We start from the raw sequence: 20,809 nt of genomic DNA, 5'->3' as shown, positions 1-20,809 counted from the left end.
TCAAAAATGGCTAAAAAAGAAACAGAACATATAAGGTTTGGCTAAATCTGGTGATTTTTAAAGGTTTGGCTATAATTGACACAAAACGTATAGGTTTGGCATTTTTTGGTGATTAAGCCTTTGTTTTTTAGGTAAATACCTAAATTTCCCAAAAAATTATGGGCCAAAGTAAACTCGTAGCAAAGATTAAGGAGAAAATTAGGGAAAACACTCTATTTTCTAAAATAATAGCAAATTATACCTCAACAAGTAAAAGATAGAAAAAATATCTCACTTTTTTAGCACTTTTATTTTTTCACTCTAAAGTCTTTTTTTATTATAATAATACTTATTTCTTATTATTTTTTTACTCTATGCATTTTATTTTTACTCTCACATGTGTATCTCCATTTTTTCTCAGATTTTTTCTCTCTCCTCTCTCTCTCTCTCTTTCTCTTTCTCTCTCTCTCTCTCTCTTTCTTCTTCTTCTTCTCCAATTTCTTCTTCTTCTTCATTTATTTTTTTCTTCTTTATCACGTTGTTGCTCCGCTTTCGCCAATCCGCTATTGCTCCGCCTTCGCGCCGCCTTCGTTTTGTCTTCACTCCGCCATTCTTCCACATTTTAGCAATTTTTTTTAACTCGTGGTGATTATTACGATTTATTTTAACTCTCAGATCTAAAATAATTGTTCTTAATTTTTTTTAGTTTAAGATCTGAAAATCTGCATTAAAAACGATTTCATAATGAAAAAATTGATTTTCTGCAGAAAAAACGATTTTCTGCAGAAAACAGCGCCTGATTATCATATTGTTATCACTATGACGTTATCATATCATTATCATAACACTGCAGAGAAAAACGATTTTCTGTCAAGAAAAATGCTTGATTATCATTTCGGTATATTAATGTTAGCATAACTGTATCATAACGTTATCATATCAATACCATAATATTACGCGGTTACGATAATAATATGATAAGGTTATGATATAGTTATGATAAAGTACGTCATGATAATGTTATGATAATGTTATGATAATAATTTTTGATATTGTTATGATAAAGTATATTGTGATAATGTTATGATAATAGTATGATAAGTTTATGATAAAAAGTTACGATATAGTTATGATAAAGTACGTCATGATAATATTATGATAATATTTTATGATAATGTTATGATAAAGTATATTATGATAATGTTATGATAATTTTTATAAGAATATGCTATGATAATAGTATGATAATGTGCGAAAAATAATTTTTTATAGAAAAATTATGATACCGAGATGATAATATCACTGCTGCTTTACATATTATTTTTTTATATTTTTAAATTAGTGATTAAAATAATCAATTTTAATTAATTAAAAGCTGAAATCAACATAAATTATTAAGAATATTTATTTTTAAAAATGATAATGTGATGATGAGGTTATGATAATGTGATGATAAGGTTATTATTATTAAAAATGATAATGTGATGATAATAGTATGATAATGTGATGATAAGGTTATGATGCAACTATGATAAAATTATGTTAAGGTTATGATAAAGTTCATAAAATTATGATAATATTATGAAAAAAATACAAAAAAATCATTTTTTTAGGATTATATGAAAATTTTTAGATTTGAAACTGAAATGATTATTTTATAATTAATTGCAAGCTGAAATTAACATAAATTGTGAAAAAATATTTATTTGTCATAAAAAAATTTTTTTTGATGTATTATTTTTTATTGCAGCTTTTTTACATCTAGAATTAAAATAAAAAAAAATCAAATTATAAAATAAAATATAATAACTCAGAATTGATTGTATATTTTTAAAATTAAATTACATGGTTGAAGATGATATTATCTAGTAAAAGAAAATAAGAGAGGAAAAGAAAAAATTACAGCGAAAAAAAAAGTGGAATAAGAGAAGGAAAAGAAGAGAAGTGAAAGGAAAGAGAGAAAACACGTGAGATGTGTGTAATATTGCATGTGTTATGCACTGAGAGTAAAATAACAAATATTTTATACACGGGAAGTACATAAATGAATAAGCCAAAATTCTGAGGTATTTTTGTCAACTTTGGCGTGTTGATACATTAATTCATATTATTTTTGTTTTTTTAGGTAAAATCCTAAAACTCTCAAGATTAAGGTCATATAAGAACTTTCTCTTATAAAAATAATTATTAATTAAAAAATAAATATACTACCCTAATCTATATTTTTATTTTTATTTGATAATTTTTAACATTTACATTTTATAGTTTAAATCATATATTTTTTTACAGTAAGGAATATATACTGAAGCAGAAATTGTTAATAGTAATAGAAAATAATATACTATTTTTTTGTTAAATAATTCTTCATGTTAATAATAGACAATTGATGAGTAATAAAACAAAAATTGACGAGTTACGTTACAAGCCAGCTACGTGCATAGCACATTAAACGACATTAGTTAATATAAAAATGCAACTGTAAGAAAAAAAAAACTGATTGTATATTAAAGATGGACCGAAATTCATGTTGAAGCTGAATAGATCAATTCCTAAACATAGATTACAAACTCATCTAACTGTATGAGATCAAAAGATCATTGCAGCAAAGAAATGAGAAAATATAGAATTAAGAATATATACCAAACCACTCTGAGATTTACTAGAACCTTTATCGGTTCATCAACCTTTAGTTATCTCCTTTATGCCCTCTGAAATACATGTAAACTTTCTGCACACGTAGAGAAACACAGTGACCCTTGTCAGAAAAATTCTCCAAACAATTTTCAAACTCCAAAATTCCGTACTTTAAGCCTAATCATATATATAACAAACGCTATTTTCCGATTCAGCATTTCTCGAGATTTCGATTTCTGTGATTGTAGCTCAACCGGTTCACAACAATAAGCATGATTATTATTCCCTCTTGCTCACGTTGATAGGCACTATTTCAAATTCCTTTGTCTCAAATAATAGGCACTAAATTATTATTTTACTAGATAATTATCAAACATGCCCTCATTAATTATTGTGGAATATTTAGGAAAGAACAAAAGTTACAAAAAGAGAAAAGTTACTACTACGGGCAAGTATGGTATTTTTACATAAATTTACTCATTTTATATAGAGAACTTAAAATTTCTTAATCCTCATGTTTGTCCTAAACTGTATCAAATTCAAGTTTATCATGATTGACTAATGACTATATATGGATTGTTTTCTTCCAATCTGCACAATTTTAGACAAATATAACCCAAATTCTTATCCTTAATTAAAAACTGGCACCCAATCAAGATAACATTATAAAGATCTACTATCTAATATTGATTTGATAAATAGAGAAACAAAAAATTAAAACATTTTTCAATGAGCATATGCATTAGACAGGAGGCAATAAAAAGGTCTGAACACTAGAATAGATGTTTGCATCTAACCTGAAGAACCCACAAACTAAGAAGAGACTCCAAGCAAAACAAGCCGAAACCCACCAAGTAGAAAATCTGCAATCAACCAAACAGAATTAGCTGAACTAACATTCGCTAACTTTCAACGGAAGACCATATCAATCTGTCCCAAAGAAATTAAAACACGGTAGCAAAAGAAATAAAATTGATAACTTACCCCAACTAACAAATCGTCAGAAATGACATCAACTGCTGGAAGGATACCACTGTTATTAAAAACAACAATGAAATATTAGTTCCAAAGAGAAATTGTCACAATTATCTATGTACGCTAACAAACCTTGATCAAAATAACACATTAAACTTACGTCAATGACTTTCCATGGAAGACAATTGGAGGAGCAATAGCAGCAAATATACAAAAGCCAACATGTAGCTGCATCAGATCATTTGTTTGTAGGTGAGTTGAAATCCGATGGTTATTGGATCAAGGCATATAACAGTCGTAGTGGAAACCAAGCAAAACTCACCAAGTACAAAAGGAAAAACCAGCTGAACTTCAATGCACTATCAGTCCTGCATGTATAAAAGCCATATATTTTCCAAATATCAGCCTCTTAGCATACCGCCTTCTCATGTTAAACACTATTTTTTTCTTCAACTATAAAAAATTAGTAACTATACAAAGTAATTGAATGCAATAAACCAATAAGACAAATAATATTCAAAGGTCGTTTACAAATTATTTATCTAAGTTTTATTGCTAACTTGGATTTAGGGTTCCAGAGTTTTTGCCAAGTAGCAAAATTAATAGGAAAGCAAAATGAAGAGCATAAGTTGACACTATTTGCTATTTAAACTACATAAACAATCTCTTCACTCACAAAAAGAAGTCGGGTCATCCAAAGATCACATACCAAACAAAACTAATTGAAAGAGAGAAGAGAGAAGGAAAAAGGAGAATGCTGCATGTAAATGGTCTGCTTCTCACAACCAGGAAAATTGTGTACCACGTACACCATTTATCATTATAAGAAAGTAAGATTCTTCTGACATAATTTTACAAGTTAGTTGAGAAAACAAGACATACTCTTTTAACTCCCATCTTAACCATTTTTGTTTTGTTTTTACCAATGTTATCCCCATTTTCTATTCTAACTCTGTGTGCACCAAACCGTAATATATCTAAACAAACAGCAATATAACCAAATGCTCTACTTGCATCATCCCATGTCATTAAGGAGCAACAAGTCAATATTGTACTTTCCATATGTGCTATAGATTGTTCAAGCCAAAATCAGCAAAAAAATTAGGGCCTCTGACAAGCCCACGTAGTAACGAACTTACTTAAAATTCTGGTTCTACACAATTAAAGAGGAATATAATTCCCAAATTCTCAAAAATCGAATTTCTGATTTAAGAATCATGCTACAAAAACTTCATAAATCTAATAAGATTCTAGACAATTAAAATTAGAACTGCAGATTCATTACACAAGTCCCTTGCAGATTTAATTGTATTAATGTTAGAATAAATTCCAAAATTTAATGTAACTTAAACCAGCGGAATTACTGCCCACATAAAGCAAAGAGTTGGTGCTAGCCACCTGTGTGATCTATCGCAATTGAATCATTCATGCTTGTGTACATTTGTACCAGGGCTCCCTTGTGTTTTAAGGTATATGAGGAGAAAAATAGCATAACTTCAAATGTTTGATTGATGTTGGAAAACTGTGTCATTTACTGCACCGAGTGTTATTACACCTTTTGTTAATCGAAATGGTCTTTCATTGACCAAAAATGGACACAAAATACTAAAATTTAACATAATCAATATCATCTAAAAAAACTGCTTGTACAACTCAAGAAGTGACTCCCTATTTTAAAAAAAGGATTACTTCTTTCCCGAGCATTAAGAAAAACAACTTATTTTTTTCCTTTGACAAGAAAATACTTTCCATGAAATATATGGGGCTAAGAAATAGCAGCTATCTAATCATGCTTCTGGACAGATCTTTTGACACAAAGTAGATGGCATAAATTATTCATGCATAAGAAACAAAAAGAATGATGCCTCAACCAAAGTGGAGAGAAAATCAATAGTATTCACAAATGGTGAGAATAAGAGCTTCATTTCATTAAAAAAGTGCTTTGAGTACAAAATCAATTCCATGAGAAACAAACTATTTTAATCATAATACATGCAAAAGTAAAATAATATATAACCATAACACAAACAAATCATTGTCTAAACAATAAAATATTAACACCTTCACAGAAATTGATTGATAATTCAAGAAACCATACGTTTTTCATTGCTTTCTCTATAATAAGAAATTTGCAACACATTATCAATGCTTGGAAGAAAATATTATAAAGAAAATAATTACTAATCACTTGCCTCATTGCACGATAAAGTGGCCTGTACCACAGCACATATGACATAGGAATTCCAGACAAAGCATAGATGGATGCAAGAAGGAAAATCTTGACTCCTGCATGTTATGATCATCATCAGATAATTGAGATGCACTATGGGACACGTAACAAGCAAGAATATGCTAATGTAGTTGCAAATAGTTACCTCCGCCTCTAATCCAATTGACCAGCACAGCAATAACATTAAAGACAAGACAAAGAACTATACCTGCAAATGCATATAACATAAAATAAGTATTAAAATTTTCCGAGAAAGTAGCTACAAGTTAAATTAAAACTAAGAAAATGATGCAGATAGTGATATCTTTATTGCAATTAAAATAGAGCTATTCAAGCAAAATACACCAAGATACCAGATGGATATCATCTACCATAAAAAAAAAGCAATAAAACTAACACTTAAAAGTACAATTGAATTAGCCCCAACAGCCACCCAAACCACAATTAAATTCGCTAAGCCAGTCAGTTTCATGAGTTCACCCCATCATCACGAACTAGTAATTGCTGAAGCACCACCAATACACAACAATTTAAAACTGTATAATCAAACATCATATCAGCTTCATCTTGCAACAAATACATGAATGACTAGAACTCAAGCACACAGGACATAAAGCTCGTAATTATAAATAGCAATGGCGTATAGGTGCCCTAGTGATGGAGCACATTGAAAACAGATCTAGTAAAAGGCATGCTAAAAACGGTTCTAACATGCAAACACTACTAGAAAATGTGGGGTGATGGAAACATCTATCAAGTTTTCGATTTTTTCACGATTAGTTACAGGGATATTTTGACAATTTCAGATAACATTGCTGCAGCAGGAATCCAGTTATTTTATTGTTATTATTGTGTTTAAAATCCTATTTAATTTAGAAATTTGTAATTAGTATTGGCCTCGTATTTTTAGTTGGGGATTTTAAATCATATTCGTATTATGATTAGTTTAAACTTATAGATACTTAATTTATTATTATATTTCAGGAGTTCAATTTTTATTATCAAAAAAGATTATGACTCAATTCTCTAGGTGCGACTCTTAAGCCTTCTATGTGTGACTCTTATAAGTTCTCTTTATTTTCTTATTATTTCAGATCTGAAATTTAGCTAAATTTATATTAAATTCAGTTCCAAATCTCAAGTTATTCGTAAAATAACCCTACAACAACCATCCTAAATATGTCCTACGTACGCAATCTAATCAAAAGCGATAGGTTCACACAAGGCGAAATAGCTTTTTATAGCTTGAGTGGAAGGCGCAAAAAAAAGCGCTTGCCAGGGCGAAGTGAAGCGCAAATTTTTTCAAAAAAATATAAAATTTATATCTACAAAATAATAATCATCTTCATAAATAAGCATAAGAACATTGAGAAGAAGACATGAGGTTTATTTTCTTAATCCGGCTAATTTTTAGATAAGATTTAAGTGTGACTCTTGAACTCTTGCAAGTTAAGACTTAAATGTGACTATTGAACTCCTAGAATCTTGACAACTAGGCACTCCTTTAATACATGGCATACAAGCAATTAGTATACAGCACAACTCTCAAAGTTAAATAATTAATCTGTTCATCGTTGTGCCTTTCTTTTACCTTCTTTAGAAACTGCTAATTAATTTTTCATTATTCTTGGTTTCCTCTTTTAATCTTCTTCTTTTAAAGAAACTGGATAACATACATTAACTCGAACAAAGCCTGGGAAATCCTAGGCGCCTCGCCTTCGAGGTACAGAGACGCCCATGGTCAATAGCGCCTAGGTATTAGTAGGGACCGATGATATAGAACTTTACTTTAATGGCACTCCTAGAACTAGAAGTTAGAAAATCTGTATTTTTCACAGATGACCAATGCACGTTTAAAAAAAAAAAAAATTGAAAACCTTTTTACGAGGAAAAAACATAGAATTCCAAACCAGATATACTTAGAGTTGCATAATTCAAGCACCAGGGCTTGACACAAGGCCCATACTTAAGTGCAAAGAAAGCATCTTAACAAAAGGTACCTTAACCGGAAAAACTGCACCTTGTAGCCTAATCATATGCCCAACAAACTTAAGATTATGTTGCTTAACCCTTGCTCCCTAAAACTCTTAGCTACTTAAGGAACTAATAAAAAAGGGGACGTGAAAATTTATGAATTATTAAAAGCGCATGAAAGGTAAATAAGCTATATCAAGTTGCAATCCTAAATCCTTTCTTTCATGGCAATGTCCTTTATACAATTTACAGCGTTTTATACTCAGTTGTAAGCCAAAGTGCTAAGCACCAAATTATTGAATCATTGGCCTCGCCTTCAATATTTGAAGTCTCACACTTCTTGGAAAGAGGCAACTGATTTAAATAAAAAAATGATGTGTATAATCAACATATTAAAATTTCTAAAAAGGGGAGTAAAAATAACTTAAACTCCTATAAAACTTAGTTACTAACACAGTCATTTAACAATAATTCACCTCTTTTTATTTCTCAATATTTCTTATCTTCGTCTCTTTTATCACATTATTTTTCTCACACTTGCATTCTTTTTTACTTTCCAATCCTAACCACTAATACCCCCTCTTATAAAACATTTCTAACTTTTTTCATTCTTTTTCTGTCAATTTAGTATTTTGCAGTATCTTTAATTTACTTCCTCCTCTTCTTTTTAACTTGTTTTCTAAGTAACAAAAAAATGTGTGCCATAGGGGTCAATAAGCAGAACAACCTAGGCTGCTACAATGACAAAAGCAAATATAAGAGAAAGTGTTGGTATATATCAACTGCCAAAATAGTAATGGCACAGTTGTGGTATATGAATGCATTGGAAAAGCTTGATGAAAGAAAAGGCATAAATATACCTAACCAAGTAGCAAAAGCCAAATACTGCAGCCTTTGAGCATGAATTGGTATTTCGTTGGCTATATCATGATGGATGATGGGGAAAAAAGGAGGCCAGTTTCGGTTATCTACAGGGACGCCAGCTGATATATAAAACGAATTAGAAACTACACGGTGAACGATACCATTAAACACAAACATGATTGCACAATTACCTTTTGAAACAGCATCTTCTCTCCTTTGAATTTCCTGTAAAGAGCAAAAACAATGTCATATAAAAGCATTACATACCCAAATGAAGTAGATCATTGAGATAACCTTTTCCCTCCTCTTAAGATCTGCTTCCCAAGAAGCCAGCTCTCTCTGCTTCTTCTTCGGATCCGAATCCTGCACATTCATTGTGTCGAGTGGTATATCAACTGTTGCATCGTATTCGTTACGAGCCTTCGATGCAGGACCTCTACTACCATTCTGCACGCCCAATCACAAGTTGGCATTAAAATTGTGAATTTCTAGGGTTTGACACTTAAAATTATAACACTGTAATTAAGAAAAAGAAGAGATCTGAAAATGAAGGCATACCGAGAAAGGATTGACCGCTTCTTCTTGTTCATCGAAGGGATTTGGATCAGCATTAAATCGACTCATTTTCAGATCCCTAATCCAACGCTCTAACTGCCAGATAGAGAGAGAGTGGAGTGCTGCTACTACAAGTTTTTCTTTTACTTCGCTTCTCTACAACGCCGCAATTTCGGTGGCAATTTTAATGAACAAAGGATCAATTCACCCCCTCAATTTGATATAAAATATCAAATGAGTCATTTTCACCGCTTTTGGTACAAATAGATCCTAAACTTGTGTTTTCGTATCAAGAAGCTCCTCCCCCACTCTCATCCAAGCAAGTGAACTACACTCTCCGCAAAAAGTGGAAAAAATTTAAAAACACCCTCAATATTTTATTTATCTTTTAAATTAGTTCTTAATAATTTTTAATTTTCATTTATATTTTTATAATTTTAAAAGTTTAGTATTTATTTTAATTTTTAATAAAAAATTAAACACCTTTTTTCCCTCCCCCCCCCCCTTCTTCTTCCCTCCTTCTTCTTTCTTTTTCCGGCCACCATTCTTTCTTCACCCCGCCATACACTTCCGCTCCCACCTACCCCTCCGGATGAACGAATCTGTTGCTAACGATTGTGTTCATCCTTTTGAGAGATGAACACATAACGATTGTGTTCATCCCTTTGAGGATGAACGCAGATCTGGGATGCACACGGATCCCTTCATTTATAAAAAAGGATGAACACAAATGGTAGAGGATTTCAGTTTGGCGGCAGTGGTCGGTAGGGCGGCGGCGGTTTTCGATGAAATTAGGTTTAGTTTTAATTAGGTTTAATTAGTGTTGAATAGGTTTTCAATTGTGTTAAATTAGTGTAAAATTGAGACTGATTAAGTTTCGAATTTATAATAAGTTAATCCATTCTCTTTTTTATGTCAGAGGGGTTTTTTTATATAAAAACACAAGTTGCGGGTTTTTTGATACGAAAATGCAAGTTCTGGGTCTGTTATATCCAAGCCGGAGAAATTGACTCATTTGATATTTTGTGCCAAGTTGAGGGGGCGATTTGATCCTTTGTTCCAATTTTAATACTCCTTTGTTCAACTATTTACCTATGTTTTAAAAACGAACAAAGGATCATTTTACCTCCTTCAACTGGGCACAAAATATTAAAAATGTTCAAAATTCGAAAAAAAGATCAGAAATACCCGAGCTTGTCCAAATCGGATCAAATGTCTCCCTATTCTTATGTGGCACCTTAATTGGAGAGTTAGATTCTAAATTTTAAATAATTACCTCTAATTTATATTAATTAATTCTAATTAACTTAATCTAATTAAACATTTAACCTTAATTAATCTAATTTAATTAAACATTTAATCTAAATTTTAAAAACGATAAATTCATCGGGTTTTTTCTTCTCTATCTTTACCACTGTCCCTCTTTCTTCACCTCCACCAACCACCGCCCAAAACCCATCAACCACCGCCCAAAACCTATCAACAACCATCCAAACACAGCCATCGATTCGTCTTCGTTAAGAGACGAACCCATCTAATTAGACGACGAGCTCGTCTTTGTCGGAACAGAGACGCAACTCTTTGTCTCTTTTAGAGACGAACTCGTCTTTCACAGAGACGACGAGATTCGTCTCTCACAGAGACGAGCTCGTCGTCTTTGTAAGAGATGAATGATGACGATGAGCAACTGATGGATTCTTCACTTGAAGCTGCTCATCAAGTATAAAAAAAATAATTTTTTTTATAAAAATTACAAAAAGGTCCTTTGTATTTTTAGTTAATATAAACTTAATATATAAATTTTTAAAATTTAAAAAAATTAATTTTTTTTATTATTATGGAATAATTTGAAAAATTAAAAATAATTAGAACCATTTTAAATTTTTTACCATAAAAAACCACCTTGAGCAAAAAAATCCCCAATCAAAACTAGAGAGTGTATTTCACTCTGTGGAATATACAAATAAAATAAGAGAAAACGGAAGAAACATAAATCGCACATCGACTAGGAAAGAAAAAGCAAACAAAACGCGTTACACACACTATAAAAAGGCCACAAACCCATAAGTCTAGGACACACAATCCGAACGAACAAATGTCCCATACGCTAAACCACTTACCACTAAATCGACATCCACTACCGATACTCAAATCCCTAAGTCACAATCCACATCCGACATCCATATCTATCATTTGGCGCCGTCTGTGGGAACTCCCAGAACAAATTTCACTGATCGGATTCGACGATGGGGGATGTAAGCAAAGATACAACGGGACAAGCGGTTAAGGAAAAAGGCACCTTGCTCGGCGGTTCTGGAGTATCAATCAAAGACAGTCCCCAGATCCCAATAGCTCCAGGGGCAACCGGGTGGTCGGGAATCTTCTTCCAAGGATTCGGAAGTCCGACCCCAACTCTGGGAGACGAACTCGGTTAGGTTTTCCAGGAATTCTTGGGTCGAATGATGGATGGAGAAATAAGGCGTTTCAGAGCAGAAGTGACCATGATGGTCGAAGAAGCGACTGAATCAATCAGGTCACAAACGCATAACAGCAAGAACCGGAGCGCCACTGAGAAACGGACGAGCGGAACAGGAAAAGCGCCCAACGCAGTCGACGACCTGGAGGGAAAGGATTCAAAAGTAATCACGGTGGAAGACAGTGGGAGGGAAGAAGCGGACTTACCCACTCTTAGACGTTCAGAGATAGGAACGGACAACGCGGACTTGAAGGAAGTTCAGAGACTCATTTCAGAGGCGATGCAGAAAGTGGCTGAAGAAAAGCCAAGAGAGCACGTCCAAACCAGCAGTATGATGGATGGGAAGTCACCCCTACCAGTAAACGTGTTGTCTGAGAAGTGGCCAGAGAGGCTCAAGATACCTAACTTTGATAACTTCGACGGAACCGGTTGTCCGGAGAGTCACGTCACCAAATACTACAACAAGATGGTCCTATAGGATGTCTCAGACGCAATACTTTGCAAGACATTTCCAACCACACTCAGCGACACAGCACAACGATGGTACAACTGCCTGTAGGCCGGATCAATAGCTACGTGGAGACAGCTGAACAAAGAATTCGTGATAAGGTTCTTCACAAAAATCCCACCTAAAAGAAGCTCAGAAGAACTCTACAGATGCAAGCAGGGCGAGGGAGAAACACTAAGGGCATACATTGAAAGATTGAATAACGAAGCCATGAAAATTGAAGACCTCAACAATGACATAGTGGTACATGCATTAAAGAAGGGCACTCGGATGGGAGTGCTAGGCGATAAGCTAAGTTTGAAGAAGCCAAAAACCTACCACGAAGTAATAGCAGTAACTCAGAAGTGTATCAACATAGACGATGGAAGGAGGCAGAAAACTAGCGAAGCGCCAAAGAAGGAAGAAGGTTAGGGAAGCTCCTCTCAAAGACAACTGTCACACTCGCGAAAAGATTATGGTACGAGCACTCGCAACATCAGCAGGTACACCCCATACGAAGAGAGAAACCACTAGAAAAATGACAACATATACACTAGCAAGTATCGATCTAGGTATGGCGATAGAGTTGAAGCATTCACACCACTGAACAACACGAGGGAGAACGTCTTGATGTGGGTCAAAGAAAACAGGACACCGGTAACATGACCCAGGAAGAAAATCCACAGAACTGGGACAAAAGACGAAACTGATACTGCAAGTTCCACGAGGACTATGGGCACGACACAGAAGAATGCTACGTCTGAAGAAGGAAATAGAAAAGTTGATAGAATCAGGAGCACTAAGGAAGTTCACAAGCCGTAAAAGAAGATAAGGAATAAAGAAAAGAAGGAACCAACAAGGAAGAAAAAAAGGAAGAGGAAAGGGGAAGAAAGAAAGAAATCGCGGGGGTCATCAACGTCATTGTTGGAGGAAAAAGCATGAAAGAAGGGAGAAAAAGGTTAAGGGGCGAGATAATGCAGTTAGCGGACCAAGCAGGAAGAAGGGCAGAAGTAGCAAAAGTAATCACGTTCTCAACGGAAGACGGAACACACATGAAAGGACCACACAACGATGTGTTGGTGGTGGAAGCGATTATCAACAACTTCCTGGTTATGAAGCTACTAGTAGATGAAGGAAGCGCAATAAACCTGATGACGTGGGAGACGTTCAACGGGATTGGCGGAGAGCTAGGAAATCTTAAGCATTGCCCAGTGCCCATATTAGGGCTCAGAGGAACCCCAATCTAACCCAAGGGCCTGGCGGAACTAATGGTAGAATTTGGAAGAGGAGGAAGAGAGACGAAGGAATTCAAAACGTTGTTTTCAGTTGTGGACATGCCATTGGCTTACAACACGATACTAAGAAGGCCGTTTCTATATTCTTCTGGAGCGATCACCAACATCCGCTACCTGACCATGAAAATACCAACTACAGAGGGAGTCATCGACGTCAAAGGAGACCAGGAGGTAGCCGCCAAATGCTGTACTATCGCCATGAAAGAAATAGAGGGGTAGAACATTACTACAAGAAAGTTGTAAAAGACAGAAGGCCAAAGAGATAAGGATAGCAGCCTTTATTTTTGTTATAATTAAATCCTCCATGTCAATATCAATACAATCAAAGTTCCCTTTTTTATCCAAGTAGCAAAATGAAAAATAAAACAACAACAACATCAATCGAAAGACGCAAACAAATGTGCATAAACAAGCAACAAAAGAGATACACATCTCATAAGGCAACTGCCAAACAATAGAGGTACTCTTAAGACAACATCAAAATAAAAGAGATATATATCTCCTAAGGCAACAACCAAACAAAAGAGATACATATCTCCTCAAGGCAACGACCAAATAAAAGAGATACATATCTCTAAAGGCAATAGCCAAACAAAGGAGATACATATCTCCTCAAGGCAACGGCCAATTAAAATAGAGATGCACACCTTTTACGATAACAATAAAACAACAACGCACGCCCACTAAGGCAACAATAAAACAAGAAAGCAACGGAGTAAACAAAGAAAACAACAAGTATGAAAGGGGCACATCCCATAAGGCAAAGATAAAGCAACCAGAGATACAACGCCAAGTTAAGCAAAACACAAGCAAGAAAAGGCAAATTAGAGAAAAAGTCAATCGAAACCAAAGAAATATTATTAAAATACATGTGCATCACACAAGGAGGTCACACTCTCCAAAAGATACAAAGAATAATAAATAAAAAAAACAAAACACAAATCCCAATCAAACGCCACCGGTCGAAATAGGTAAACACCCAGTCGCCAAAGACGAGGGAGCAAAAGATAAAGCAACTGAAGAAGGAGCAGGAGAAGTCGAACCCACAACCAGGGGAAGAACGAAAGATAAGACCCCGGGAGAAGGGGAAGCGCTAACCGGCGCTTCGATAGCAGACCTCTGAGCTGCCAATGCGGCAAGACACTAGTCACAAAACTGGGCCAGATTGACATAAAGAAAGGAAAGATCTGCCACTGGATACTCCTTTAAATAATCGATCTAATAGACTGACGGTAATGCTAAAATCGAAAAGGAACCACGCCAGAAGCCTCCTCCAACTGGTTCTCCAAAGCCTGGTTCTGCAGCTCCAAAAGGGAGCGCTCCGCCTCCATCTCCGCCCGATCCAGACGGACGTTGTTTAAGGAGGCCTCCAGGTCCGCAACATGATTCTCCTGCAACTAGGCAGAATGCTGTAAGGATTCCACCTGCTTACCCCGTTGATCAAGTTGCTTCTCCAATGAGGTGGCACTAACGATCTTCTCACAAAATTCGTTCTTCAAAGATTCATTATAAGCCTTCAAAGAAAGGATCTCCTCCTAGGCAGAATGCTGTAAGGATTCCACCTGCTTACCCTGTTGATCAAGTTGCTTCTCCAATGAGGTGGCACTAACGATCTTCTCACAAAATTTGTTCTTCAAAGATTCATTATAAGCCTTCAAAGAAAGGATCTCCTCCGCCTACCGCTTATACGACTCCCATAACCTCTTCATGGCCGCTGACATCTGCTCAAACTGAGGGTCAACCTCCGACCGAGAATTAGCATAGGATGAAAGACGAGTCATATCGTCCTCCAATCGACGAACATCATCAAGAAGGCAAAAACAAGTGGCATAAATGGACGGCGCACCTCCTACGCCAGGAACTTGTTCGGAAATAGACACCGGACATTGACTCCGTGGATGGCCAGATACGGCATTCCGTATGTGGTTGAAGTCAAGAGGAGAACCTTTCGGCATAATGAATCAATCCCAATCAACATTACTGCCCTTAAGCAGAAAAGTAGAGCGAGGAACGTCTCTCCGAGGGGCATGTTCTATAGACAAATCTTGAGGGCCAGTAGCAGGCCGCTTCTTAGTCTCCTCAAAAGGAGCCAAAGGAAAAGAGGCAGAAGAGGTAGTCACAAGAGATGACACCACCACCATCGACACGGAGTCTGTCACGACAGAAGAAAGGGCCCCAAAAGAAGCAGTAATAGGCAAAACCACCGGAAGAAAGGACAGAGAGGCAGCAGCCATAGATGGAGGAAGATCGCTGGTAGAAATAGAAGGTCCATCCTCGTTGTCCGACAAGAGGGAAATAAAGGGCGCTGCTAGTCGATCTTCCAAAGGAAGGCTAGATATAACGAAAACATCATCGTCACTTAGCATACCCGCATCCATAGCATCAAAGATATTTTGGGCCATTCTGATGAAAGAGGTAAAAACAAGAGCAAAGAAAGACAAAGAGGAAAACCTAAAAGAAGTAAAAGAAAGAAATATCAAAGAATAGAACTATTTATAAGTTTTCTTCAGAAGGCAAAGAAAAACATAGAATGGAAAAAAGGAAAAATACAGAAGTAATAAATGGCAATAAAGCAACTGTAACCACTGTGGCACTAAAACCGAAGAGGCACATGCAACTCAACCGTCAAAACTAATCTGGAGAGAGAAGCACGATGCACGAGAAAAGAGGAAAATTCAGAAAGACGTGACAGCCATAAATGCACTACAACACGGTACTATAAATACAAGGGAAAGAAAGAGGAAAACCACACGCGAAATAGATAAAAACAAAAGAATGAAGTCTTTCTGAGCCTTTTTGTAGCTTACTTGGGTTGGGTTAGGCAAAACCAGGCAAACTAAGCAAACTACGAAAAGCACAGGAATAACCCAGGAAAGCAAAAAGAAGAAACAAAAGAAGGATGTTCTAACCTGCACAAAGCATAGAGTCTCCCTGAGCTTCTTTATTGCCTGTTTTGGTTGGGTTAATCAAAACCAGACAACCAAAACATGCTACAAAAAGCACATATAGAACCCAGAAGAACAGAAAATACATAAAATTTAAAGTCGTATTGATCGTCTCAGTCATCCGAAAAGAAGCAGATGTTGACACATACGGAAACAAGCGAACGTGACGATGCCCACGACTGAAGAACAGGACAAGGAGCAAAGGTCATAGATCGTAATGATTAAAGCTCCGCATTAATATCCAGCCATTGCGATAACCAACAAGGGGGATTAATGATGGAATATACAAACAAACCAAGAGAAAATGGAAGAACCATAATTCCCACATCAACTAGGAAAGAAGAAGCAAACAAGGCGCGTTACACACACACTATAAAGGGCCAAAAACCCATAAGTCCAGGACACACAATCTGAATGAACAAAAGTCCCATACGCTAAACCACTTACCACTAAATCGACATCCAGTATCGATACTAAAATCCCTAAGTCACAGACCACATCCGACATCCGGATCTATCAACTCTCTTGGGTGAGGGTGTGGAAAGGGGGGTTTTGACCCGATTTTGTCAAGTTCAGGTATAAGTGATCATTTTTTGCTAATTGTAACGTTTTTTATAGTTTGTGCTAAGTTGAGGGGGTAAAGTAATCCTTGATTCGTTTTAAAACGAACAAATAATCATTTCACTCCTCAACTTGGCACAAAATATCAAAAAAACTTGAATTTAAGCAAGTAGATCACCTTTTTTCTTTACTTGGCAAAAACGTATCAAATCTCCTTTTCACCATTCATCTCCGAGAGTACATACATTCTTCGGTTTTTAATAATATAATATTTATATGATTTCTTATTCTTATTTTATTTTTCAAATTGACATCAAATTATTTTCAAATTTCAAGTATATCCCTTTTTTGTGATGAGAACTCACTCTATTGAGCCGAAACTCAAATCATTGTCAAACCCAGGGATGTGGACCGCCCGCAAGCTCACATACCTAGTAATTTTGGGCTATAGTGGCCAGCAATCCAACCTCAACCACTCCATATTAAGAAAGGGCCTAGCCGGGATTTGAACCTGCGACGTTTGGCTTCTAGATGGCTGAGACTTAGACCACTAAACCAAACCTGTGCGGGCTATGTATCCCATATAATTTTAAACTTCACAAATCAAAATAATTTTTAAATTAATTATGAGCGATCTCTTTTCACCTTTTTCATTTTCAAACCTAACCTAATTCAGTAATTTGTACTCATTGTGACCCCGAGATGTGGCTTAATATATAGTTTGACCTCTGAACTTGTACTCATTTACCTATCTAACTCATGAACTTAACGTGTCACCTATCGAACCTCTGCATTTGTTAAATAATGTGATTTGACCCTATGAACTTGGTAAATACGTAAACATTGAATCCCTCCGTGTCCACCTGGCACTTGAAACATTCTAGAAGAATTTTTGTACGGGGGGGGTTCAATATTTACGTATTTATCAAGTTCATGGATCAAATCAGATTATTTAACAAGTTCAGGGGTCAAATCGGGTTATTTAGCAAGTTTAGAGGTTTAATAGGTGAGACGTTAAGTTTAGGAGTTAGATGGATAAAACGGTACATGTTCAGAGGTCAAAATATGTATTCAACCAACCTAATTTTATTATCAAATCTTCTTGTTTTTCAAACACATTCCCTTTCACCGTTCAACATTCTTCTTCTCCAATCCGTCTTCGATGTTCCTCATAACCATTTATGGTTCGTCTTCCACTCCTGCACCAAACCGCCAATTCTTCATTTCCTCCGCCACCAAGAACACTACCCAAACCCGCAAATAGAAAACCAAAACACACATGAAAATTGCAAACAAAATAATCAATCATCAATTTGCTCGTCGAAAAAATCATGAAGAAAATGCATAAATGCAACGAAAGAAGGAGCAGCGGTTCCCTTGCCGTTCAATTTGTGTCTCTGCACAATCGAAATTTGCATATGAATTTGTCGAAGAAACATCAGAATAAGATGAAGAAGATGAAAATATGAAAATGGTGATTGGATCAGCAGATGCAAAGAAGTACTCTATGATTTCGATGATAGAGATTTAAAAAAAAAGCAAAGAAAGTTGAATGATCAATTGAGACTTGTTGGATTTGTTGTTGTTGTTTTATGATTGTGGTGATTGTGATAATGATGATTATTAATTTAAAAATATTACTAATTGTATGGATAATTTTAACTCTAAAACTCGGCAGAAGTTTGAAAGAAGAGGGTAGATTAGAAATTACGTTAATTATGATTAATTAGGATAATTGTGGGTTTAATTAAAATTTAATTAGGGTGTTAATTAGAATTATAATTTTAAATTTAATTAAAATTAATTAGGTTTAGTTAGAGTTAAGAATGATTAATTAGAATCATTCTTAAGAATCTCACTCTTTTTCTATAAGCAGGGTGAAAACCGATCCGACTTTGCAAAGTACAGGAAAAAAATTATATAGTTTTACGTACTTGGGATTTTTTTAATATTTTGTTCCAAGTTGAGGGGGTGAAATGATCCTTTATTCTTTTAAAAACGAATAGGGTCAACAATGACTCTAATCTTTATTTTAATTCTCACTTAACCATTAAGGGAGCATTTGGTTGGTTAAAAATAAGGGAGCAATAGAAACGGAAATAATAATGGATGTATAAATGATTTTAATTTTAGAAATTATCATCTTAAATGCATATAAAATCATTAATTACAGTTTTCATGGTCATTCTAGAGTTTTCATTTGTCTGATTAGTTTATACTAATTATTAACATGATTATGTAATTAAATCTGTTAAAATTGGATATAGACACACACTCAACACAATAAAAAACATCAACATAGTCAAACAACAGTTTAAACATACAAGATTATAATACTTTTGAGCCTTAGAATTTTTTGGCGAATGTTTATAAATTATTTGTCAATGTAAAAATAATTAGAACTTGTCATGCAACAAAAAATATGTTACTGGTTGATACAAGCCTACTAGTCCAAATGGTGTATGGTTTAAACTTTGGATGAAGTGGTGTTATGAACAATCAAGGAGATCATGATGAAGTGGAGATAGACTCGCGTGATGGGCTTGATTTGTATGACAATAAGATTGGAATTTGGTGACCCATTGGGTTTGCCATTGGGCCCGATTACAAGAAGTAGAGCAAGAAAGTTTCAAGCTAATTTGAATACATATGTACAACATAAAATTCAACTCATTTGGGCCTTAAAGATAACAAAGTTTAGCTTGGATTAATTTCAAATCAACGGACCTATTTTGAAGTTCAAATCCATAAAGAGTGAGGGGTATCGAGAACATGGCCGAAATTCTCATATAAGTAAATAGGATGCTTGGTTATTAAGCTAATTCTACATGGAAAGAGGATTTCTTAACCATAAAAGTTGAATCTAATTATTTAAAAATATATCTTATTCATTTCCTAAACTAAAAGGATTTAAATAAGATATGATTTAATTGGTATCTAAAATCAAGAAAGCTAGTATTGGAGATATTTGGAAATAAGGGTATATGATTTTGGCAAGCAAAAAGAAAAAATTACACCATATAACCCAAAAACTCAAAAGTTTATGTTAGTAACTCACAAAACATTTTTGTGCGAAAGTCTCTTTTAAAAAAAAAAATTTGTTTCCATCTATACCTCATTTTAATTATAGTACTATTTTACCCTTACTTTCTCTTCTCCAACATCAACAGTTGCTACCATTAGAGTAAATGTATGGTCGGTTAGTTTATGGCCGGTTTGTTATGGTCGGACAGCCGGTGGCCAGACTTTTGGTGCCAGTTGGCGAAACACTAGACCTTTGGTGGTCGATAGCTGGACCACCTGTGCTGCTCCCTCCCTCACTACTTTCTTGTTGCTGTTGACAGTCGAATCTCCACTGCTGCTCCTTCTTTTGTTGCTTTCTATTGTTGCTGCCGATCGTCGGATGTCAGAGAAGCACCCTCCATCGCCGGATCATAAGCTTTTAAATCTTCCTTTTTTTGAAATAATTTGTGAAAATGGTGAGATGAGTATTTGTTGTTATTGGTGGTGCTGTTTCTTTTTGTGGGCGGAGGTTGAATATTGAAATCAATGGAGAAAAGAAAGAAAAGGAAAAAGAAGATTACAAAAGTAAGCGTAAAAACTCACTATCCTGCATAAAGAGTTGGCATCTAATCTCAAAGAACCTATTGTCTTTGACCTTTGATTGCTAACAGTAACAAAAAAAACTCTAGTCTCAAGAAGGCGAAGATGGGTTTGAAAAAGAGTAGTAGTGGAGCAAGCTTTTAGCTTTTAGGGATTCAATTTTGTCTAAAATTCGAGTGTCTTGTTGGATTGCATGACAATCATGATGAAGAGAGTGTTTATGGCTGAAAT

General features: G+C 35.0%; 1 protein-coding gene across 1 annotated transcript; it reads right to left on the bottom strand.

Moving 5' to 3' along the window:
• Positions 1-2,462: 2,462 nt before the first annotated feature.
• LOC126665115 (secretory carrier-associated membrane protein 4) lies at positions 2,463-9,390 on the bottom strand. The gene is made up of 11 exons (XM_050357818.2): positions 9,215-9,390; positions 8,951-9,103; positions 8,848-8,881; positions 8,653-8,775; positions 5,964-6,026; positions 5,781-5,874; positions 3,911-3,956; positions 3,749-3,816; positions 3,598-3,646; positions 3,411-3,476; positions 2,463-2,707 (listed from the first exon to the last, which is right to left on the bottom strand). Exons 1-11 carry the CDS (start codon positions 9,278-9,280, stop codon positions 2,666-2,668), a joined length of 804 nt encoding a protein of 267 aa, XP_050213775.1. The 5' UTR covers positions 9,281-9,390; the 3' UTR covers positions 2,463-2,665.
• Positions 9,391-20,809: the final 11,419 nt, after the last annotated feature.

Source organism: Mercurialis annua, linkage group LG1-X (genome assembly GCF_937616625.2).
Source record: "Mercurialis annua linkage group LG1-X, ddMerAnnu1.2, whole genome shotgun sequence".
Taxonomy (NCBI): domain Eukaryota; kingdom Viridiplantae; phylum Streptophyta; class Magnoliopsida; order Malpighiales; family Euphorbiaceae; genus Mercurialis; species Mercurialis annua.
Note: the sequence above shows the minus strand (reverse complement) of the source record. Positions and strands in the feature narration are given on the sequence as shown.

Bases quoted from the DNA above. Each gene is read 5' to 3' on its own strand.
- LOC126665115 (XM_050357818.2), bottom strand. From the start codon at position 9,280: ATGAGTCGATTTAATGCTGATCCAAATCCCTTCGATGAACAAGAAGAA. The intron at 3,817-3,910 runs GTGAGTTTTGCT...GATCTGATGCAG, and splicing joins GGTTTTTCCTTTTGTACTTG to CTACATGTTGGCTTTTGTAT. The intron at 3,647-3,748 runs GTAAGTTTAATG...TTTTAATAACAG, and splicing joins TTCCATGGAAAGTCATTGAC to TGGTATCCTTCCAGCAGTTG.